Genomic DNA, 25,689 nt, shown 5'->3' with positions numbered 1-25,689 from the left:
AGACAATCTATGCAAAATAAACCTAAGGGACCAAATCCAAATCAGAGGATATTGGGAGAGACTGTTCCATTTCAAAATTCACTTAATCGATTTTCTTGAACCATTATGGTCTACCCACATCACACGGGCCATGCTTAGGTTAAAATCAAGATACAGACATGACTTTACCAAGAGACCAGAAAGGGAGAAGTTATTTGGCAGGGGTGCTAGTAACATCAACTTCAAGAAACCGCATAAGGTTATCCAACAAAATGATTTCAAAAATGAAGCTCATGCCGTTTCTTGCTGATGGGTAATTTGGCATTTGTTTTCCCAGGGCCATTTACTGGGGACATAATGTGGGCACAGGCCCTAACTCAATGGTCCTGTGGGGCATGGCTCAACTCTTAGGATCACAAGGGATCCTCATGCCCCCCATTCACCTGCCTCCTTCTAGTACCAATGCCCAGGGTTGTCCCCACCATGTTGGAAAACAAGCAGCAACCGGAGTTCATGGCCTCTAGGGTGGCTCTTCGTTTCCAGACAGCTTTCAGAGTTAGAAAGTTCTTTGCCCTAAGAAAAGATATCTGCATTCCTATAGCCTCCTATCTCTTGGTTTCAGCCACACTAAGCCTCATCCTTTCCCACACATACAACAGACCCTCAGATATTTAGAAAGAGTAAGCCCAAAGCTCCTCGGCGCACCAAGGAGATCATCTGTGCTTTGGGGAGCTTATTGTTGGCTGCAACACCCTACAAAGCTAAACATCACATGAGCAGATGCATCAATATCACAGTATTATGCGATAGGACAGGCGGGTATGTATTCCATTCCCATGTAAGACCTTAGCATATTCTAACCACTGTGATAAGTTTTAAAAATTGTTGCTTGGGCTTACAATGTTGTCTTCTATGAGTTAGATGGCAAGAGTCAGGTTGTCCAGGATACTCAACCACAACAAAACAGACCTGCAAAATCTAGTAATACGGCCAACTATCTCAGACCACCAGAGCCATGCAAGCAATCGTTCATTCAGCAAATAGTATCAAGTGCTACTATGTGCCTGGCTACTAGACCCTGGGGCACGCTGATGGCCAAGGTTGCTTTTATCCACACAGAGCTCATGAGATACATGGACAGATCAATCAGCAATTGCAAAGAATGTGACCGGCACTAAGACAGAGGGCACAGGGCAATCAGGCTGGATTATGACAGCACTCGGAAGGAGGATCTAACTAGATTTGGGACATCAGGGAGGCGGGGTGTGACAGGGAGTCTCAGAATAAAAAAGCCAAGGAAGTGTCCAGCGTCTGAAGAGGTCTGAAGCCTGGTGAGGACAGAGTAGAGGTCGCTGGATCTAGCAACAAGGAGGTCGCTGGTAGGAAGCTGACGAGCCACCCTGAACCCTGCTCGGTGAGGCAACCCTCAGACCCCTCCAGGCACACGAAGACTCAAAGTTACATGGAAGTGTTTACGCTTTGAGTCAGCTTCCTATTTAACTGAGCACTTATGAGTTTGCAAAGGAGTTGGTGGTTAACTTAAACTTCACACGAAGGGTTACATTTTCAGTCCCAAGGATATGCTAACAGAGCTGCCAGAGATGGCCAAGAGCAGACCCGCCCAGCGATGACCTCCTCAAAACTGCAGCTAACCATCCAAGTCTTAATTAGAAACACAGGCCTGCTTAGCTTACTGCCAACAGTTACAAGTCAGGAAAATCTGAAAGTAGGAAGTATTTACTGGGGGCAATAAAAGGAGAACTACAATAGAAACTTACTTCACCTCATTTCTGCATATGGCATCAAAATGTGGTTTAATGGCCATCCCCATGGCCTTTGCTCAGCTTCCAAATGATCACGTTGACGTAGAAAACAAGCACTATGCCAACCTACTTTCTTTTTCTCTAAGAACGGAGAGTTTTTGGAGATAGAACTGTGATTTTTGTCCGTTATTTCCCTCAACTGCCCCCCACCTGACTGATCTGCTCCCTCTAATATCCACAGCATTTATTATATGTTTATTCTATAACTTGCAAGAGGGCATCAGTCTAAGCTTCCTGATACGTCTGGCTCACTTGCCGGCCATGAGCTTGCTCAGGTGAAGGATTGTGCCCAATGTGACCGTGTTCCTATCACCTGTCCAGGGCACAGATGAGCACAAAACAGTTGACAAAGGAATTTTAACACCTTTTCCGAGACAAATGTTTACTGACAGGTGCAGTAGAAATCTATTGAAGTGCTCTGTGCCAACTTGGACATGATCTGAAAGAAGCCTACCACTTACTCAAAGATCAAATAGATTGCTTCTGTAGTGGTAAAACTTTGAATGGTTCTCAAAATCTATAATCTCGTTCAACTATGCTCAAACAGCACATGAATATTTATCACTCATCCCAGGCATTTTCATGACATGGAGGGTGTTTTAAAAAGCCTTTCATTATCTAGCCATCAACTCTGTAGTCCATTTGGTTGTGTTTCCATCACATGTGACAGAGGTAAATAGTTCAAAGGCCCTGTCACTAAACATCTCTGTTCTCATTTGCAAGTAACACAAATAAAACTCATAGATATTTCAAATAGTTACCTAAGGCAGAAAAGCACAATCTTAGAAAAGCCAATAAAGGTTATTTTCACAAAAACCCCCAAAAAGGGTTTGAAACAATAAAAAAATAATAATAATAATTAAAAAGTAAAAAAAAAAAAATCAAATCACATGTTTGGCACTCTAAAGAAAAAAAAGTGACATGAGTAATTTTAATTTTTCTTTATTGTGAAATTCAGTCTCTTCACAGACCAATTTGGGTTTCTTTTTTCACTTGCTCTGTTCATACAATTCAGAGACGTTCTAGAAACTTCTGCAGAGAAATCGGTAAAGGGCCAAGGGAGACTGCTCCTGCACACACATTCAATGCCCCGCAGCTGCACTCCGAGTCAAGTTCTCAAACAAATTCCTTTTCATTAGTGTAACTGGGAAAATATGTAAAACTCAAGAGCCCCTAAGATTCTCTTGGCGTATTTCCCTGAACAATTCCCAATACTTTTCATTTTGTCAGGCAAAGCAAATAAAGTGATGTGTAGGTGTAAATACCATGCGATGTGTAGCTGATGAAATACAGATGATTCTGACAAAATAAGAAATTCTCAAGTTTGAAGAATAGCTTTTTAAAACAAATTAATCTGTTCTGCATTTGGGTTATTAATAGTAGAAAAAAACATTAATCCACTGTTTTAGATATTCGTCCCGCTGTCGATATATTTAAATCGCATTTACACATAAATTGAAATGCACAACAACAAATACATTATTTAGGTTTGTTAAAAAATTACGTGGGCATCTGAATTCTAAAGCATGGGGAGAGATTTATGTTACAGTATTTGGACAGAAATGCAGGGCACAAAGGGTATTTATGGCATGAGCTCAATGTGTATAAAGGACAAATGCAAAGATAAAATCCTGGCAGGAAACAGGACAATTTTTAACACTTCTGAGTAATGAGAAACTTAGTTTTCTCCTTTTTTGCTCTTATGTTAAATTTTCACACGATGAGCCAATATTATATTCAGATCAAAAAAAAAAAAAAAAATCCTTTCAGAAAAAGTCTCCATTTAATGCAGGGATCATTTATATTTCTAAAGAAGTGCATAATGGTCTGATAATGTCACTTCTCCATAACTAACTTGATCAAAAAAAAAAAAAAATATGGAGGTAAAAATGTCTGTTTTAAACCAATCTCAAGCATTCAGCTATTAAAAGATTAGATACCAAAGGCAGTTTACACACTTAAATATCATTTGCTGTGTTGATGGGGGAGGTTTCTTCCTCCCTCAGAGAATACAGTCTGGTATATACTTTGTACAAACCTCCAAGCTTTGCTACAGATGCATATATATCTCAAAATCTTACCCTGACAGCTTTTCTTCTTTCCCAAAGCAGTTGAAAGGAACACAATTTAATTTTCGTTCCTTCATAGGTTCTTTGTTCAGTAAGGAAACCTGCACCACAATTTCAGAAAAGAACTGTTTCTGGGTTAAATCTGTACTAGAGAATTCTGGTTTAATTTTCATTCCTGTCGATAACACGGCACCCTGGCTTCTTCAGCTCAATTGCCCATATAAATATGAGAGAGAGACCGTGCAGAGCAGCGGGAACCCCAGTTCGCCATGTGAGTGGTCATCCTCCAGCAGCTGGCTGGAGGCCCGGCTCTGACAAGCAGGACTTCGAGTTAGGAACCTGACAGCAATACCAGCAGAGTTTTAGAAGGAACGATTCTGTGTTCCCAGATGCGGGTAGGGCCATGCCTACACTTCTGTTTTTATTTCCAATATTCAGAAGCCCAAAACGGAATAAACCACAGCCATTCCATATAAAAAAATGCTGCAAGGTTTTTCCTTCGTAAACTGAGTTTCCCTGAAGTCCTCCTACCTTAAACGGGGTGAGCTAATCAGAAAACCCACCCACCAAGATCACCTAAGTTCTGGGAGAAGGAAAGCAAATCTGTGGATAAGTTGTGGGATTTGCTTTGGAAGTTCTCAATGTCCAAGTTTGTTTACTCACTGCAAACAAACCTGCATCAAACATACATCCGTGAAGCCACACTGACAGACGTGTGCTGCCAACTCAGGGACGCAGGAAACCCGCCCGCATTCCCCCCCTCCCCCCCACCCAGATCAGCTGGCCCCTTTCACAGACTGGCCCAGAAGAGCCTGCAGGTGGGACCAACACCTCTCAGCTCAGAGCTCTGCAGCTGCTCAGCTTGGTTATGGAACATCAGGGTTGGGGCAGGGGAGTCCTAGGTTGGAAAGAACCCCATTAGGGTCAGGAGTCCAGCCTGAAGGAGAAGGCTTAAGCCACAGGCAACCGAGGTGCTGCAACCAGGTATGAATTCCTTCAAACCCCAGTGACTCTGAAAGACCCGGGCAGCCAACTCTTCTTACAAAGCAGTAATGGAAGGAGCTGGAGAAAAAGGAGGGGGTGGGAAGGGGGAAGAGGAAGGGAGGAGGCATGTTGCAATTACGATACCATTAAAAAGGTGACATTATGCATAATGTCTTGATTTTTTGGTAGTTTTATCTTTATTGGTAGTTTTGAAGCACTGAGTTCCCCTCTAGGGATTTTTCCGAGGGAGACATGGGACAAATGAATGATTATGCAAACCGAAGGCTGGTAATCTCAGCACTGTTCATAATGGCCCCAAACGGTACAGTATCCCCTCACTTCTCGTGGGTGTTACGTTCCAGACCCCCCGCAAAGTAGGAACCTTACATTTATTCTACACTCCTAAACCTACGTAACTTTAACAACGTATGTATACAGTACTGCAAAATCTCATGGTATAGCAAAAAAATCTGCGATAGTTAAATATAATATTTTTTAAGATCCTGCGATATAGCGAGGCCACGATAAGTGAACCGCAATATAGCGAGGGAGGACTGCAAACAGTTTAAGTGCCCAGCAATACAGAATTGGTTAAACGAATGATGGGCCCTCCCTAATGATGCTTCCGAGTCATTTTTCTGCCTCAGTTGGCCTGGAGCATTAGAAATACACTGTACTGTTACCAGGGGCTGTGCCCCAGCAGCGCTCCTCAGAGCTGGGGAGACGTGGGAAATGGAGCCAACCCCCCGCCTTAGCCATTTCTACCCTTCACTCAGCCCGTGACCCTCATCCCCAGCACCTGAAGAGTCTCGGACTAGAGCCATGAAATAGTATGTGGTCATGAAAAATGCTAAAGAGGCTCTGGGCTCACTCACACGGAGCTAGGAGCCCGACACACCGCCGAGCAGTGACATCTCTGCTGGAAGAGCTGTGTGTCACCTCATTTATGCACAACGGTATCTGTGTCAAGATGGTCTCCAAGGCAAACAGCGTTTCTTCTGGGTGCTAGGGGTTGGGGTGTTTCACTCTCTTGTTTATTTATACTTTCTGTAGCTTTGAAATATTTTTACCATGAATATGTATGGTTTTAGAACCAGAAAAAGAAATAAAGCACTTAGATTAATTATTAAATATGTAAAAAAGAAAGTTAATACGAGTCAAGTCCCATGATAAGAAATGTCTCCTTCTGTCAAGAGGTTTTGGGGCCTCAAGCTTCGGCCTATATATCATAAGCAAGGCAGTACAATGACATTTTAAACCAACAAAGGAATTTATATGGTCTCTGGATGTTCCCCCAGGTCACTCTGAACAAATATTTGAAATCCCTTGTTTTCTATCATTTTTTCAGCTAGCGAATGCATTTCTTTTTTAAAAAAATAAGGAAAATAAAGCAAACACTCCTTTTCATAAATACTGTGCATTTGTCTTTGGCCCAATATCAATTTTGAAATGCAAAAAATATAAAATCAAATAAGTATTGAGTTTTTACAATTCAAATACATCTATAAGAGATATTCAAGACATAAATAGGGAAATCAAAGTTTCATGGAATTACTTGTACATTTGCCATTGAAATGTCATTTCTAAGTTGAACACAAAAACGTCCTGCTCAGTTAAAAATATTTCACTTTTAATTGTTATTCAATTTTTATCTTGAAAACTAAAGGAGAAATTCAAAGTGGATAGCAAAGGTGATCAAAACACAATATGAGAAATAAAAAATAAGTACTGAATTAGTGACTCATTACAGTTTATATTTGTAGACACCAATTTGTTTTTCACTGAAAATAAAAACTTATCTTCAAGTGAAATGGATAAGATAATGTCACATCTGAGACTTGGATGGATTTGAGGCACCTAATGACAGACATAGACATAGGGAAGAGTTTGATAAACATGTCTTGTTCGTAAAATAAAATTTAAAGTAGTCTTACCCAGCAACTAAGACGTATTTTCCATCTGCCTGGTCCTTTAACCTGTCCAGCAGGGACAAACGTACTTTGGCTTTGCTTTTGCCATAGATTTCAATTTCATCTGCAAGCAATCCTATCTCCTTGGCAAGGACTTCCACAGCTTTCGGAGTCTGTGCTCTTGAAATCTCAATATCACTGGTGGGGGGAAACACATAAGAGGCAAGAGTCTTCTCAGCTTAGGTGGTCGCTGCTAGAGTGGAATGCAGACATACATCATGCCAACAATTAAATCCACGCGGTGGCTTCATGGTCCTTTCTCCCAAGCAGTACTAAGCACAATTGCTAACAATTAATGGACATGAGAAAATGGTATATTGCTTTGGAGAAGCAACTCTTAAAAACTGGTAAAGGTCCTAAAATTCTGCCCATGTACAAACAGGATAACACCTATGCCACAGGAGAGGAGGCTGTATGTTACAATGTGCCCGTAAGCATAAATCCGTTACAGAGCAGGATGCTTTCAATGGGTCATCCATTGCTGGATTCATTAACCACGAATAGATGGGTTAGTGCATAATCCTCTCTTCCTGGGCTAGCCACATGTGCCTTTTGGCTATTCAAAAGTGTGAAAGGGCTACTTTGTTTTATCTGTGTCCATACTTTCCCTTCCTCTTTCTTATTTCAAGTCCAAAATCATATTTCAAACTATTTTAGTAATTACATCACTGTAACAGACTCAATGCCCAAAGCTCAACTTCAGACACAGGAAAACATGGGAGCTCTGAATGCCACTGGGCAAATACTTTATTTGATTTTCCCACCTGGCAAGATGGGAACACCGCTGCTCACCTCTCAGGAGTGCTATGAAAATCAGTGTGTGCTGAACTTCTGAGACAGAGGCTTTTGGGACTCCTGAGCTCAGCCTGTTTTACTGGGGGTTCAGTGCATCCATCTGTCTACCTGGCCATCCATTTGAGAGTGGGACCTGGCAGGTATGAGCCAGAGTGCGGGAGAGCAGGCATCAGAGACTGAGAAGACAGCAGCCAGTTCCCAGGTTGGCCCTGGGGCCCTTATTTTGGGGGCATAGCAGGCTCTGCCATGGGGGGGGCAGGTAACCCCCTGCTCTGGTTTGTTTCTGTTGCTACTGCTGAAAATCTACTCTCAGCGCCCCCATAGGACCCCACTTGGGTGGGGCGGGGCTGACCTTTGTGCACAGAATAACAGCAAACCTACCTCCAATCCCAACTTCTCTGCTCAGCGAGAGAAGGCGCCTTGGGCCAGATGTGGGCTGAGCTCTGTGTCTCCAGCCAGGTTCTCCCTCCTCTAGTGCCCTGCATTTTCCTCCCCTGGCCCCCTTCACTGCCCATGCTCCTGCTTCACTTTACTTTCCAGGCTCCTCTCTCTCTCTCTCTCTCTCTCTCTCTCTCTCTCTCTCTCTCTCTCTCTCTCTCTCTCTCTCTCTCTCTCTCTCTCCTGACACAATCTCCTAAATCAAAGAGCTCACTCTTGGAAAATCTCCAAGGTTTTCTTTCTTCACTAGCTAAATGTGATGGTGACATCATTTAGATTTTTTGAGTAATTTATAAACTATTCACCCTACCTTCCTTTCCCCAGTGGCTCTAGTTGTCAAATTTGGTTAAGCAATTACAGCACCCCCTCCCCCACCCAAGTAGAATTTATTTTGATTTATGCAGCGATTAAGGTATACAATCTGTTGGAGCCCGCCTCAATTTTTTTTTTTTTTCTCTCTGTAAGTAGAATTTACTCATTTACTTTTAAAAATTTAGGTCTTATACCAACGTAAGAAACTTGAAAAGTTCTTTTATGAAACATTACAGAACTACAGGGATGATACTACAAAAAACAACATTCCTTGGAATTTACGTAGTAAGGAACACAGAAGATAACTAAGATGTTTAGTCTATTTCAGGGGTGAAAGCAAAGCCTGGATGGCTTCACAGCCTGGGGGGCTTAATCGAACCCCTGTGTTCAGTGGCTGCTCCAGGAAGCAGAGGTCAATTCTAAAAAACAGCTACTGGGGTCAGCAAGTGAAAACGTAGTTGATTACTGCTGATACAATACTGTGTTCCCCAACAGTGGGGAGGGGACCACTTGGGGAAGCTGGCGTCACCTGCGGAAATGCTGGCATTGTGCCCACCTTCGAAAGGCAGGGCCAACCTCACGGAAGTGGGGGCAGCCAAAGAGGACTCGTTATGGAGAACGTATTTTTCTGGCTCAGATAGCTTATCTAACTATGTTAAAAATGCTGAGATGATGTTCTCCAGTTTGTATTACCGGTTTTATACAGAGAGAATATGTAGCTTACACTTCATTAAATCCCACTCTGAAGAAAATATCCATCTGGACTATAGCAGAACATCCTGTCAGACAGCAGATATTACCACATTCTGAAAACACTGCACACACTCCCCACATAGACTGGTGTTTGGTTCGGTTGGCTATTTACCTCCCAAGAAGGAACCCACATGGCCCTCAAAACCAAGATGACATATGTTGGGTATTCCTAACACTAAAAAGCATATTCCCGTTACTACATTACCGTATTTGGTCAAATCTAAGACACCATTATTTTATGGACTCAGAAATAAAAAACATATACATATCAGAAATGATATGATATGGTAAACATGTTCATTATAATTTCATTTTGGAGTACTTAAATGATAGGGAAAAAAAAGTGTGGCAATTTGATCAAATTATTATACCGACCATCAAAGTCATAATACCACAAGTCACGCCCTCCACCCAGTGGGTCACTCGGGATACTAAGGCACTTTGGTAGGCTGACATCAGTGTAGACAAATCACTTGGATACCTTGGTACTGGGGAGAGGGGCTGAAGTTTCAAGCAGTGAAGTCTCCACCTGGTGTATTGTTGTTCACGAAGCCACCTCCTGCCACTGATAACTATGTTCTTCAGCAGAAACAGCAAGGAAGACATGTTAGAAAAGTTGAAGCTGACAGCATATGCATCTGAGCTGTGACAACATTGTTCAGGGATGTCACACTATGAAAAATTATGCCACACAACAACTCAAGTGGATAACAGGAATAATTTTATTCTCATGTAATTAAATTTGTAGATGTTTCTGAAAAAGGAAAATATCAGCTATATGTACTATTGAAATAGTTTAAGTCTTCACTAAAACATCAAGGACAGAGATTAAAAATTACTGAGCAGGTTCTTCCTCTCAATTAGAAGAGAAACATGAGGAAAACATGACAACGCGTGAATAATTAGGTTGGATGGCTGGCTCCCAAATCTGCAACACCATTTCAACTATAATCCTTCCACAGTTGCTACAGTAGAGTAAGCAAATAGAATTATTAAATAGTAACACACACACAGGAATAAAATTTGATTTTGGTTGAAATGTAACATAATCCTTACATCCCATTCTGAAGTGAAAAGTTTTAGCTGTGTATTGCTATGTATATAAGAAAGAAAGGAACTAAACCTCGCTTCTGTTTAATCTGTGGCATGAATGCAAGGCTCCCGCTTCTCCCGCGGCAGCTAGCGCCTCTGCTGGCCGGCACTGTCCCTGCGGGCTCCAGCCCGAGTCAGAAGCTTGTGTAGTGGAGACCTGGGGACCTTGGGCTTTAGGTCACATTGATGATGCTGGCTCAAAAGGATGTCCACAAATCCTTTGATACTCCTGTCTGCAAGGGCTGAGCCCCATTCCCTTTCTCTTGCACGTGAACTAGATTGGTGGCTCACTTCTATGGGGGGGGGGTAACAAAGGAGGTGGCAGTATGGGACTTTGGAGATGAGGTCATAAAATCTACCGCAGCTTCCTCCTTGTTTTCCCTGCAGGCCACTCATTCTGGGGGACCTTAGCTGCCACGTTGTGAGCAGCCCTGCAGAGAAGCCCACGTGATGGGGAACGAGACACCCTGCCCGGAGCCAGTGAGGGATTTAATACACGTGCCAGTGGCTAGGTGAGTGCGCCATATGCGAACGGGACCCCCCAGCCCTAGTCAGGCCTTCGGATGACCGAGGCCCTGGCAGACATCACTGCCATGAGCAGCTAAGCGGATCTCTGACCCACAGAAACTGGGAGGTAACGAATGTTCGCTGTTTTAAGTTGCTAAATTTTGGGGGTCATTTATTACATAGCAATTGATAGCTAATAATGAAACCTGATTTGGGTCCCTGCCCCATACCTGTTGTGTGACCAAAGGCAAGTAACTGAATTTTTCTAAGTCTCCGTTTCCTTATCTATCACATGGGAAGACCGTTATCGGAGAGGCTTGTGAGAATTAAATGACGTGTGTAAAGTGTTTAACACTGCGTCTGCTAAACAAAACAACTGGTAAAATATTAGTGACTATTAATCAAAGCTCCCAATTCAAAATTCCTCAAGGAGCCATGTCACACACACCTGAATCCGCAGAGCCGCTGCAAGAAGGCTCACGTCATTTTCCGTGATGGGACCGCCGACGTGAACGCCCGGAGAGCCGCAGCCAAGCTTCCCTGTGACAAGTCAGAGGGAACAAATGACTTTCAGTAAAAAGCAGGCACAATGAATGTTCTCATTTTCATCCAAGGAAGTTAGAAGGTCCCGGCAGGTACAGCTCCAGGTAGGTCACCGGTCCCTGGCACCTCCTCTGGGCTCTCGATGGGGCTACAGACTTTAGACTGGATTAAACTCTGACCTCTACCTCTTACTAGCAACTGTGACTTTAAGCCCATTAATTAATGAGGGTAATATCAACCTCATAGGCTTTTGTGAGCATTGCATGGGATACAGTATGTCAAGTGCTTGGTGTATGGTGTGTATGTTGCACAATATATGTCTAACATGAAAGCAATTTCACTCATCAATACAAAGTATAAGAAGAGGGACTAAACCCCGACAGGATACGCCCAGCCAGAGTGTTATATGACAGCTCGGCCTTCCTTGGATAATTTAAAAAACTCCTGCCATGAACGTGATGTGACCAATTTCCCATCAAAACTGAGAAATTTTAGAATATTAATTTTGGGGATTAGCTGGTTTTCAAAACAGAGAGGCACTTATACAGATTCTACATTTCCCTAATTCCCATTGGCACTTTAACGTTTAGAAAAGGTAAATACACACGTAAAATGCTTTAGCCTACATCCTCCCTCAGAGAAAAGAAACATTTCTAATAGCAACTCTTTTGAATTAAGAAACTCTTTCCCTCCTTTTTGGCCACTTCACTTTTAAATGATGCATTTGGCTGACCGTCCTGTGCAAGAGAGAGAGCACAAAACACTTCAGAGTAAGTGTCCCGTGATATTCTATTGTCAAATGCATTAAGGGTGTTGGAAAACCCTATCCCTCGGGTATTGTTTAAAGATTAGCAACGCTTCAGTTTTATAAATCATATTCAGGCAAATGTCAAGAGTCTAGAGAAGGAGAGAGATTTGTTCTGTTTTGTTTAAATCACTAGAGATCTGATCTGAAGGGCCTGTCCAACCACTACGGAAAAGAAATACGCTTCCCTCTATCTTGAAATGATGTAGACATAGAAAAAAGCTACATTCTAGGACCTGGTATCAATTTCGAAATGCATGTTCCTGGAACAGAATCACAAATACCCATGTGAATAAATATTTTGCCTATAGAATTACACAGTGAATAATTCCTCCCATAATCTCAACCACTGCCTTGCATATAACAGAACGTGGCTAAAATCAACAAGGATTTTAAAACAACACATAATGCGTGGGCGCGCGCGCGCGCACACACGCTCACACACACACACACACAATTTTAAACCTTAGAAGAATCTTGTAGGAACCAATATTTCTCTGTTTGAAGAAAGTTATCTGAATTTCAGTAATGCTTTTATATCATTTTCCTTCTGGTATATTCCATCCCATAAAATTAAATGTAATGCTTTTTTAGGGGGAAAATCAAGACAGTTTCTCAAGGTGACTGATCAGAAGTTGCTAACATGAACACTGTATTGCTTTTGTAGGAGGATCAATGCATCTTAAAACTAGCTGAAAAATTCTGAATCCAGAAAACCTGAAGCAATTAAGATGGTAACTTGGTGAATTACAAATACATCCTTAATAAATTTCATGACTAAAGAGGATAGAGAAAGGAAACCATTATCTCACTCCCTGCCTGGATGGAGGGCGGGTCCCATCCGGAGGGCTGAGTGCACTTGGCTTGTGAGTTCAGCAAGGGTCCCTTCCCAAACCAAATGGGTCTTTTCACTTCCCACTGAACCCTCCCAATTAACTAATGGCTCCTCCAGGGACAAGTCAATGAATCACTTTAAAAGACAACCTTTCAGTTATCATTTTTATTATGATAACTGAACTTTCTACAACAAGAATATTTAAGGCTAAAGTGTTAAAATTCTTTCCCTGCAAATCAGAACAGGCATTTTCTTTTCTTTTTTTCTTTCTATTTCTTTCTTTTTTTTTTTTTAGGCCTTTTCTGATAGGAGCTGTTTTGAGACCACCCTGGGAATTTTGCCAGAATAATTGAAGTGGGAGGAACAGTGGCAAATTCTGCAGTCTTCCCGCCATCTCTGTTACGAGGGTCAGCTTTTTCTTTTCTTTCTTTTTTGCAATCTGGCAGAGAACATCCACCCTTCTTATCAAAAATGCGCTGTATGAATCCATAGACTGAATTCTAAATATTTTCTCCCCCTCCTAGGAGAACAAGTTACCAAAAAATTTTATGTGAAGGTCTGAAAACAGAAAGAGCTAAAAGTTACAAATTAGTACAGAGGAAACTTTCAAAAAACATGGGTGAATATTTTTTAAGTTAAATAAAATTAATATATTAAGTTAAATACATTAACAGTAAAATGCAAAAAGTAAAATTTCGGTATAATTTTTGTGACAGTGCACAAGTTTCTCACTTATAACTTAAAACATGTGAATGCCATTATCAAATGACAATGTATTACTATTTTTGAAAAGAATATAATGTAAGACTCTTCAGAGAAAGAAGTATAATTAAAATAAGCATTAACTTACATAAGCAGCCCTTTTGAAATCACTGAAACCAAATTAAGAATACAGACCTGTTTATTCTAAATGGCTGAGCTTTTAAAAAAGTAAAAAAACATTAAATATATTGTACTGAGAATAAAAAAACAAACAAACAAAAAAAAAAAACCCTGGCAACAACCTATCTCAGGGATAGGTCCAAAACATCTAGAATTCCCTAAAGAAGAGAAATGACGGAAAATGGGTAATAGATACAAAGGATTTTAGAATAATTAAAGTTCAGAAGTCATAAGAAATATTCCAGCTCTAATAGGGCAATGATTAAATCACACACACACCTAATTTCTCAGCATCTCATTGGACCCGAAAGTTATTTCCCGTGCTGGTGGCGTGGCAACAATGAGTGGGGTGAGGACGGGGGCAGCATATATTGGCAGCTGCTGTGGAAGAGGCCTGAAACCTGAGGCAGGCATCACGTTTATTCCTCCCAACAGCCTTGCTCCCGTCTTGCCCACGAGGATCGTGAAGAACAAAGGGCTTAAGTTATATGCTCAAAGTCACACAGCCTGGGAGAACAATGCAATGACCAGTTAAAACAAACCAGACAGCCCTCTCATCTCTGAGTCAGACCCATGCTGACCCCAAACTCCATGCTCTGTCCACTACAGGGAAGAAGTCCCCCGGCTTCTCTCAGCCCATGAGCATGAGCCCCGGCTGGGAGGCAGCCCAAGGTTCTGCCCCTACTCCACTCTAAATACAATTATGTTCGCTTAAAATGATGCTACAGACTATTCTGACCCACAAAGTTGCTGTTTTAATACTGTTCTCTGGACCCAAGACCTAAGGCCAGTTTCTCCTTTGTTTCATTTGGTACATCAGGAAATAAGTCCTAATACTGGGGTACAAAATAGTCTTGCTGTAGCAAGCAGAGCATTACAAAATCACAGCCCACTTCTTATATTTGGAATAATTTTTTAATAATAAATAAATCAGTAATCCTTACAGGTAGAAAACTGAAAATTACCATGTCCCTGTTTTAAATATAAGCAGAGTCGTGCCACAGAAGACTGAACAGATCCAGCAAGTTAGGAATAAACTGTTTTCTGAGCACTGCTTCTGGGATATCAGCCATCAGGAAAATCTCTCCGGAGATCAGGTATTCAATAAAATGCCTCTATAACATTACCTCATCATAAATCACCATTTCCCATCTATTTTTACAGGGATGGAGGGGAGGGGAGGAAAACCCTGGACCATTAAGATGAGTACAAAAATCTCATTATAAAACCCTACCTTCATTCAAGAAGAAGAATATATGAAAGGGTGAAGCGGGAGAGCTTGTATGTACGACCCATGGGCATGGACTTGGGGGTAGGGGTTGCTGGGGGAGGGGTGCTGGGAGGAGGGGAGCAAAGGGGAAAAAATTGGAACTATTGAAACAATATAATCAATAAAATATACTTAAAAAAAAACCCTACCTTCATTCAATCACAAGTTTATTAAAAATTCCTTTGTTCTTAAGTTTAAATAAAAGCGTCTTCCTGTTTAATAATGATTGAAAAAGTCTATTCATCATTTCAAAGGGGAAGGATTATATAAATGGGGGGATCTTTTGTCAATTTATTCACAGATTAAATTTTCATACTAATCAAAGCTGTTAAAATTAAAACTTTTGACTATTGACGAATGCCATGCTACTATAAATAGTACTGACTGAAAAATGTTCACCCATTTCATCAGCACAGCATTTTCATCTTTGTCTTTGCCCTGCCAGCCCAGCTTTTAAGTGGGAGACAAGGTCAAGGACATGTCTCTAAATGTACAACTACCTTAAAACTGCGATCAGAGTACAACACTGAGCTGAGCCCGCATTTATTCACTCATACAATACTAAGTATTAAGTGAGCACTTACTATGTGTCAGGCACGATTCTGGGCTCTGAGCACTCAGAAGAACAAGAAAACTATTACTGGACCAGATAAATTTAAAATAAACTAACTACAATCAGTCTACATACAGAATTGATCAATGAAAACCCAAGGGCTTGGTGTCCCTCTTCAGAGAATCATTACATTGAAATATGATATTTTAAAGAATGTCTTAAAAATATATAAAGGTCCTAAATTATCTTCTGGAGAGCGGGCTCCTTGTAGTACAGGCTTCCCCCATGAGGAGAGTGTTTTAGGAACCCATCTGTAACAGTGTACCAGCTGGCATTGCTGTGAGAGGCTGCATTCAGCTTCAGGGAATTTTTCTGAAGACTCTTTCAACATATTTTCCCATTTCCTGATGCGTGATTTTACGAGTGCACTTGTCCATACCATGCAGAAGGATTCAGCAGTTTTGACCAAAAAATCATCATGACCCCCATGTCCCACCTTCCCTATTCACCCAATCTGACCCCAAGCAACTCTTTTTTTGTTTCCCTGGATGAAAAAAGTCCTCAAAGGGAAACATTTTGCCGATGTGGAAGAGGTGAAAACAAAAAACTGCCGAAGCACTAAAATGCATCAAAATCAATGAGTTCAAAAACTGTTCTGAGCAGTGGAAAAAAAAGTCTCAATAGGTGTATTGCATCAAACAGAGAGTACTTTGAAGGTGACTGAAGTTTAAACATTACATTCTTACAAATGAATACACAATTTTTTATAAATAAATTCTGGGTCCTGTCCCCCCCCCCCCCAACGCATAATCATGGGACTCAAAGGGATTTCTAAAGAACACGGAAATAGATTCTCCTATCTCCAGCCAGGATTATGCCAATATTGTCCTAAATATATAAACTCTAATAACAAACTGCAAGTAAACAGTATAACAAAGAAACATTCATGAAAAAAATGTCACAACTGACTTTTGTAATCCAACAAGGATTCAGAGCAGAGGAACACCTTTGCCATGTCTACCATTTTATGGGTTAGGTATTCATTTTTTTAAGGGAAAAAAAAATTTATATCCAGAGACTACATTTATTACAAAGACGTTATTCAGAGTATGCCTTCTATTTGCTTAAAAAAAAAAAGTCATTAATTCCACATTCATGTTGCAGCGTATCTAAGTGATTCATTCATCTATGTGCTCTTCACCCAAGAGCTGAGTATACAGCATTCTGGGAAATTCCTGAGCATCTTCGTTTGCCCTCTCCAATCCACACCAACCCCTTCAGCCCAAGGGGTTTTTTAATCTGATTGCTCAATTCTGGGAGGATCTACATTTCGTACAGGGGAAGATACAGTATTTCTCTTTGAAGAGTGATACCAATTTCAGTAATGCCTTGATTGGGTTAGCCACAAGTTTGTTTTTTTCCCTAAGATGGCTCTAGTAGTGTTTAGTTGTCTTTAACTTCATTCAAAACAATCTTGTTAGATTGTATTGTGACAGTTGTCATATCAGCATGCATTAAAAAAAAAATCAAAATTGGTAAATTTTTGTGTAACTATTTTAATATTGAAGATGGAAGAAAATATGCAACATTTTTGGCATATTAAGCTTCATTATTTCAAGGAAAGTAAAAATGCAAGTGAAATACAAAAAACGATTTGTGCAGTGTATGGAGAAGGCGCTGTGACTGATCGAATGTGTCAAAAGTGGTTTGCAAAGCTTTGTGCCAGAGATTTCTCACTAGACGATGCTCCATGGTCGGGTAGAACGGTTGAAGTTGATAGCAATTAAATTGAGACATTGAGAACAATTAACGTTAAACCATGCAGGAGGGAGCCGACATACTCAGAATATCCAAATCAATAAAGTTATTGGTGAAAATGAAAAATGCGCCTTTCATTTTACGGAAAAAAACGAAACGAACTTTTTGGCCCACCAATAATATCCTATTATTTTCTTTTCCTTCTATAATATCCATAAATTAAGTTGAATGCTTTTAAATGAAAAAAATGTAAAACAGTTTTCTTGAAGTGACTGGGTCAGAAGTTATTTTATTTTCTTCTGTTTACTGTTCTCTATGGTTTCACGATCTAGAACTCCAGTGTGGTACCAGCAAGCTGGGAGAGGGCACAGGTGCCCACCACTGTGGCCCCAAATTGTGACCAGTTTGGGGGAAAAACAATGCTGTCCTCCAGGCCCACCCAGGACAGTCCTCCTCTTCATGCTGAAACGTGGAGGCCAGAGGTCACGAGGAAGGAGGGTTCCTTCGCCTCCCTTTGCCACTCCCTCTGCCACTGACATGTTAACCGGGCACTGGAGGAGGCGGGCTGAGTGTGGCCCGAAACTCCCTTGGCCTCGGCGTCTTTCTGTGAGTGAGAGAAGGGCACCTCCTGTGGACCTGCTCCTGCTGCCCCTGGCTGGGTGCCTGGTGCTGGCACTGCTTGAGCCACCCTAATGGGGTGGGGGCAGGGGGTCCTGGGCATTCCTGAATCCTTAGGTGAAACACTATCAAATATGAGCACCCATCCTAATACCGCCTGTTTCTAATGGCAATTGTCACACTGTTCTGAGGTGCCTTTGTGGGGGGCAGAGGGTCATTTCAAGGGGAAATCAGGGAGACATGAGGGCTCATCTCCATTTTCCTTCCCTCCCAGCAATTCTTTTCATCTATGTTGACATTTAATGCGATTCTCTGGAGGAAGGATTCTGCTGCCCCCCCCCCTTTAATTTTTAAAGATTTTTATTTACTTTTAGAAAGAGGGGGAGGGAGAAAAAGAGGGAGAGAAACATCAATGTGCAAGAGAAACATCCATTTGTTGACTCCTGCATGGCCGCCAACAGGGGATCCGGCCTGCAACCCAGGCATGTGCCCTGACCAGGAATCGAACCAGTGATCCCTCAGTTTGCAGAATGATGCCCGACCCACTGAGCCACACCAGTCAGGGCTCTGCTGCTTTTAAATGACCGTGGAGACCAGCATTTTTAGTTGACCTCACACACATACAAATGATCTCCTTGAGGCCACAGCTGACCTGACTGCTTGATGCACGAGGCCAGCAGGGGGGAGGAGGGGGCAGCCACTGCCCTTGGCACCTTGGCTTCTCTTTGCCAGACAATGCGGTTCCCATATCAGGACCCCAAAAGGTGGGCCCATCAACAATCTGTTTCCTGTGCTCTGCATGTATACAGACAGTGACCGACATTTCAGGAACACTCTTCTGAATAAGGTTAACATGCCTCGTCACAATCATACCTATTTTTATCAGCAGCCCAGCACATATTTCAACACATTTACCTGATAGCAAGTCATGGAAACAGTTGAGCACAGTAGCTCCTGGTTGTGTCCAAGAAAGGGGAATTTCTTCTGGCTTGGGCGAGCCTAACACCACAATGTCAGCCTCGTGAAGCTAGAAAAAGAAAACCACCACGCAGGTTTTAATCTGTAGCATGAAGACATGATTAATGGTCAATATCACATGATTTCAATATAATAGATAATTGCAATTCCAGAGTTTCATTCCACACTGATGATAGCATTGGCGTCCTTGATTTACTAATGTAGCCCATATTAATACTAACAGAACATGATTATCATATCCTAGAAAGAAAAGGAGAGTTTAAAATTTCCTTCAGGGTAGTCACTTCAGCATATGGACCACGTGTAGTATTGTCACTTACATGTTTTACCCACTCAATTGCCACATCAAGAAAAGGGGTGGGGCCCAGAAAACTCCCCCGACAGAGCAGGAGGCAGGAAGGCACATGGGGTGGGGGGCTGGCACCCGGATCCGCACAGCAGCTTAGAGGAAGATAGGAGTTGATGTACTGAGGCCACTTGAAGATCTGACCAGCACAGGGGCCCTCTGGCCTGTACCATCAAAATTGGAGCCGTATGGAACTTTTATTAGATCTACGGAAGGATTTTCAAAAGCTTGAGAAAGAATCTCATTCTCCTTGAGGCTCTGGTTAGTCTTGTGTCAAACTGCCTTTTTTTCCCTTTTCTTTTTCTTTTTCTTTTCTTTCTTTTCTTTTTTTTTTTTTTTTTTTTGAGAAAAAGAAAAGAACACAACCACGACTACAAAACACATTGTCGTCCGTCCTGTTTGGATTTTGACAGCACAGTGCTGAAGGGACATTGCTAGTAGAAGGTCATGTCTAGAGGTAGGGTAAGCAGTTGGCTCGAGCTCAACTAAAGAATGGCCACCTGTTCTGGTACCAACGGAGCAATCAATGACCTGAAACGGGATCCATAAGTGGAGGGAGAGGCGAAGAAGGACTCTTAGAGCCTTGGGGGAAATGGCAACACCTGTACGTGTCTACTCGGTGCTGTCAATCTCTCACTGGATTACCCAAATATGTGTGGGTGGTGTCACTACACCCATTTAACAGACAAGGAAACTGAGGCCCAGCTACTCTAAGTACCTATGGTATGTCCTGTCTGCCCCAATGCACCCAGTGTTGCGATCCTCTATAAGGCAGAAAAAGAGGGAAGCTACCTGACCTCTCCTCTCCAACAGCAATGGCCCTTCCTCTGTTAATCTTTCCACAGACTTCAAGGCCCTGCCACTACCACCCCCCAGCCACCCAGAAAACAAATGTGCTCCACACACCCTGCTCCATTCTCAGCTTTGACAGGCTGATCACGGAAGCTCCTGGGCGAGAACTCAGCCAGCAACTCGGCCCGAGAGTCTGCAACACCGTCTGGACAAGACACCGTGTCAGCTAAAGTCTCTTAGGCATCTGGGCACAAGAGATAGCAGCGGGGGGAAGCAAACCCATGACATGCCTACCTGGTTCATGAACAAAATGGCCAAGGTCCAGGGCAGCTCCAAGTTGCCCTGACAGAGGAGGAGCACGTAACAATTCAAATGCATGTCTTTCCAAAGAGCCGATAAAGCCGAGAAACATTTGATCGATTTGATCATGCAAACAGGACAAAGTGGTTAACACTCACGTAGAGCCTCGAATGAGCCAAACAGGGCCTGCTGCTCTCCAGCCTCGTACTTGAGCAAAGCACAGGAAGAAGACGAATTTATTGAAACGGTGTCTCAGTGAACTGACTGTATGAGTCACATTAAAAAGACAAGTCCCGACTAAAACAGCCATTCCTGTCTTATGCTATTGTATGTGCCACAACACTATAAAACTGAATTAAGATGTTTAAAGCCCATATTACCAACAATCTAGTGCATTAATGCCACATATGTTTCTACAAATGGATCTGAGAAGCAGCTAGGCTTTTGGGTGATGTTATATTTCGAGGGGGAAGTATTCTTAAGGAAAGAGGATTTTGCACATAGGAATAAGAAAATGCATTTCTTCATTTACCTGTATTAGTGCAGATATTTAACTACAATAAGGCTCAAGAGAAACACACATGTTTAACGCTGTTGACAATGATCAGCAGGTAGGAAACGCCATTTTGCTGTATTTTCATGCACAAAAACAGAACGTGTTAAAATGCCTATAAGAAGTAAGTAGAAGATTGAGAGGGACTTCCGGCCAAGATGGAGGCTTAGACGGACACGCTAGGTCTCCCTCTACAACTAGAAAGGAATACAACTACTTCAAAACAAAGGATAACTAGAAATTCCAGAAAATAAAACTACACGGAAGCCCAACATATGAAGTTATAAACCAGCGGTGCCATTTGGGCAGGTAAGAGTTAAAGAGGGCAGTGCTGTTTGCGGTCGCACCTGGACAGCGGCGGGGCGGCGAGGAATCCCGGCTGCGGTCAAGCCCCTGGCGTGCGCGACCCCGGCGCTGGGGAGAGCGGCCGCCGCATCGCCTTGAACAGTGAGGCCCAGGGGGGCGGGAGGACGGATCCCGGTCTCCTAGCTGAATAACTGTGTGAATCCATCTTGGACCCCCGCCCCCAAAGAAAGCACCACAGGGCTGCGAAATAGGTCGCGGACAGGCAGGCGCCGGTCGCTGATTTGTGACGAGTACACAGGCACTGCCCCCTACAGCCGGCCCAAGAAAACAAAACGCATCTGTCAAAATGAGGCAGGCAACTATAGAAATCCCGGTGGCACAGCTCACCAGGCAACAGATGGAGAACCTGACAGATGAACAGATAAGAAACCTGTCAGAGGCTCAGTTCTGGGCCATTGTTATCAGGTGGCTTACAGAATTCACAAAAGAGCAGGAAAAAGATAAGAAAGAAGCGAAAAACTTTCATAACGAAAGGAACAAAACCGCATACGAGATAGATGGTGAGAAAAAAAAATCCAGAGTTCATTTCAACAAACTGGAATATGGAGAAGGAACAAGCAGTCAACCAATGCAGCGAGAGGAAATGGGAAGCAACAATGAGAGGATCAGAAACCTCTGGGACAGCTATAAAAGGCCCAACATAAGAATCATTGGTTTGCCAGAGAATGAGGAAGATGAACTAGAACTTGAAAAATTGAGTGAAAATATAATAAAGGAGAACTTCCCAGACTTGGGGAAGGGAATAGACTTGCAGGTCCAGGAAGCAAGGAGAGTTCCCAAGAGACTGGACCCAGGGAGAACCACTCCAAGACACATTATAATCAAAATGTCAAAAATTAAAGATAAAGAGAGAATCTTAAAAGCAGCAAGAGAGAAGAAAAGAATTATGTACAAAGGGGTCCCAATTAGACTATCAGCTGACTTCTCAAGGGAAACCCTACAGGCAAGAAGAGACTGGCAAGAAATATTCAAAGTAATGAAAATCCAAAACCTACAACCACGAATACTCTATCCAGCGAAATTGTCATTCAGAATAGAAGGGCAGAGAAAGTGTTTCCAGGACAAAATAAAACTGAAAGAGTCCATTAGATCCAAACCACTGTTATATGAGATGTTAAAGGGACTGGTTTAAAAAAACAGAAGCTAGGGAGATGAAACAAAGGCAAACTAAATAGGCAAGGAGAGTGGAAAAGGAACTGTGGGTACGGGAAGCATATTGGGGGGAGGTCAACAGGGAGGGGGAATGGGGAAAGGGAGGGAGATAATATAGGAATTGGGGATCAAGGTAGGAGGGAATGGAATAGACGGAGAGAGGTTGGGAGGAACTGTATGCACAACTAATGGACATAATCTAAAAGGGGGGGACAACTGGAGGGAGGGGGGCCACCGGGTGGAGGGGAGCAGAGGGAAGGGAAATTGGCACAAATGTAATAATTTAATCAATAAAACACATTAAATCTGAAAAAAAAATAAAATAAAATATATGAGTGAGAGAAGTAAGTAGAAGATTGAAATGCTCATTTAGAAAAAAACCCAAGGATCCCAGGTTCACACGAGTCGCCAGAGACCACTTAAGTTTCCTATCTATGGTGTCTTTGTGACAACCTGTTCTTTTCATTACCTATAAATCTTGGCAATCTCATTCCGACCCCCAACTCCGGACCTAAATACAACTCTGAAGTGGGCTGTGCTAATAAGCAGCCGGGGGACTCCAGTCAATCCCACAGAGACAGGACAAAAATCTCTTCCCTTAGCAATGATCACATCGTAGCTGCTAATTCTTTCTGGAAGGGAAAAGGGCTCAATGCTTAAATCAATAAATAACCCCCTGAGGACCAGAGACGATTTTAATGAGCTAAAATTCAAGGAGAGTTATTGTCTCACTGGCAGTTTCCACTTTCCTCCTCCCAAATGGAAAAGACCCTGGCCAGAGCCTGGCTTGAAACTTTACCTCATAACAAAATACTGTTTTCTCTGCTGAGACTTGAGTAGAAGCAGCTTAAGGAGCACCACCCACTCCCCAGGCAGAAGACCAAATGTTAAAACAATAGCAAGGCGCAGATAGGCCGACATTTAACGTTTAACGCGGAGCATATGGGAGTGCATGGGAGCCCTGGACAGCTTAGATAACATGAAAAATGTCTTTCTCTAGCTCACTGATTTTTAAGGGGGGAGCACGTGTTGAAACAGGAAGAGGGAGAAAATATGGGATTTGCAAAGTTTTAAGGAAGATCATGATTTTGTATTTAGCAAACAAAATGCATTTTAAAATTTAAACTACAGAAACGGCCTCAGCCTCCTTGGCTAGAAGACAGAATTTACCTTCTTCTGTCCGCGTGACTCAAAAGGGTACATTTGAGAATCTCACGCATGAGAATTGTATAGACTGTATACCAAAACCTGGGATGGGTTAAAAAAGAAAGTTGAGAAACATTTTTGAAGAATTGTGATTTATGTTACCTGGGGCCAGAAGACCTGTTTCTATACCCTTCAAATGTTAGCGGCACAGTTCAGAAAATACAGTTCCAAATGAAGAACAGTACTTCAAAAAAATGAACAGCAGGTGATTTCTCCAGCTAAGATGGGATTCTAAAATTACGATCACTCAAGAAAATAAAAGCGATCCAAGCTTCTTTAAGTGAACACACTCATTCACCTGCCGTCTCTCAAGTGCCACCTGGGGCAGACAGAGGCCACCAGGATTTTAAAATAACGTCCCTGACTACGGACTTTATTTTTAAATCCTGGTTGCTTTCAGATGGAGGCGCAAACAGTAAACCTCTGGGACAGAAAAAAAAAAAAAAAAAACGATTAAACACTCAGTTTCTACTTATCTTACCCGCACAGTTGGGATTGTAAGTTTACTCACATTTAACACCTGGATCAACACAGGCATTCCTGATCAGTCCCTGTCACCGAGGGCAGTCACACACAGGAAGTGCAGGGAGGGTTCCCCGGGCAGGGGGAGGGGCCCTCACTCGGTTTGCACAAGCCCTGGTCAGCGGCTTTAAGGACCACGTTATGTTCCACGGACAACTCTTCCCTGTGCTTTGCAGTGACAGTGTCCCTGAAATCCCACATGGCATGAAGGTTTCTTGACTGTCTCATAGCAAAGTCCTAAAAAGAGCTGTTTTTCTTTTTTATGAAATGTCACTTCTTTTTTTCAGTAAGTGCCAAATTTCCAAATTTGCTGACCTTGCCTTGGTAACAGACAAGCAGCTGTCAGACTGGGCTGCTATCTTTGGTCGCCCTTATGCCACCAGACGTGTTCTCGGAGGATGGCTGGAAGCCGGGTGGAGAAGGGGCCGGAGCGGGGAGAGAGTGAGCACCCTACTGAGATATGAGAGAGGTGGCTGGGCTGGGCTGGGCTGGGCTGGGCTGGGAGGACGCCAATAGCCCGGGCCTGAAACTGAGGACGGTCACGAAGGAGGGGAACCCAGGCTGGGATCCATCCACACACAGAGGTAGTTAAAACCAGCAGCTTGGGGAAGAGCTCTGAGGGAAGCAGGGAGAGGGAAGGGAAGGGAAGGGGTTCAAGTACATCCCTGGGGAGGACTCCTCGTAGATGAGAAGCGAAGAGGAACAGGTGACCGGACTCTGGTGCTGCGGACCAGGAGAAGAGGTGTTTTCGGGTAGCCTAAGGGGAAGTGGGGTGGGGGGGTAGGCGAAGGGGCTGTGTGGCTGACAGGTTGGAATGAGGTCCAAGAGCCAAGCAAGCTCAAAGCAAAAACCCCCATTTCTGGCAATCCGGGATTCATCAGTGACTTGACTACAGATTCGGACACTGGCAACCCAGCCTGGTAAATTCTTGCCATTTGAGTGCAGTGTGTTCTGAGCATATGGAGGTTTTATTCGGGCAGAGGCTTCATGAGCAGCGTCCCCATTTACACATAAGCTATTCTAACTCAGTGTCTGATTTTTAAGTTGAGTTAGCCGAACATAGGATTATTGCTTTGTACCGATGGATCAATATCCACATTTTCCGGAAATATTAAGCACACTAACAGATAGAAATGTTAAGTTAGCTGTGTAAATACCCAACAATAAGAAGGTCAAACCACTTTCATTCAGATGTTGTAATCCTTTGGCAAGATAGGAGAATAACAATTTCAGCAAAAGGATATTCCCCCAATTCATGTGCACCAAGTGATCTCATCCTGGGAGAATTTTCCTTTCAGGAATTGGGTACGTTTCTTTTTTCCACTCTTCTCGGTGATCAGCAGGACAGATTATTGGCCTTTAAAATTAAGAACTACCTTATGGTTCTTTCATAAAGCAGAATGACTACAAGCCAAGTGAACAATAAGGGATTATGCTTACAGCACTTATCTACCGAAACTTCCCCCCAGGGCTAATAAATGACCTTTT

At 42.6% G+C, this 25,689-nt stretch overlaps 1 protein-coding gene across 3 annotated transcripts in view; it reads right to left on the bottom strand.

The window, feature by feature from the left end:
* The window catches only part of MTHFD1L (methylenetetrahydrofolate dehydrogenase (NADP+ dependent) 1 like), a 192,234-nt gene that overhangs the window by 141,426 nt on the left and 25,119 nt on the right, over positions 1-25,689 (bottom strand). For all 3 annotated transcript variants that reach the window (XR_016511660.1, XM_090279977.1, XM_090279978.1), the window contains exons 8-11: positions 18,902-19,013; positions 11,171-11,262; positions 9,605-9,702; positions 6,790-6,963 (exon numbers count right to left, since the gene is read on the bottom strand). Coding sequence is in view for 2 of the 3 variants with exons in the window: in XM_090279977.1 (XP_090136103.1) it covers positions 6,790-6,963; positions 9,605-9,702; positions 11,171-11,262; positions 18,902-19,013 (476 nt within the window). In the remaining variant the exon portion in view is untranslated. The remainder of the gene's footprint in view (positions 1-6,789; positions 6,964-9,604; positions 9,703-11,170; positions 11,263-18,901; positions 19,014-25,689) is intronic.

The sequence above is a fragment of the Furipterus horrens genome, unplaced genomic scaffold, assembly GCF_987537825.1.
Source record: "Furipterus horrens unplaced genomic scaffold, mFurHor1.1.pri manual_scaffold_6, whole genome shotgun sequence".
Lineage (NCBI taxonomy): Eukaryota > Metazoa > Chordata > Mammalia > Chiroptera > Furipteridae > Furipterus > Furipterus horrens.
Note: the sequence above shows the minus strand (reverse complement) of the source record. Positions and strands in the feature narration are given on the sequence as shown.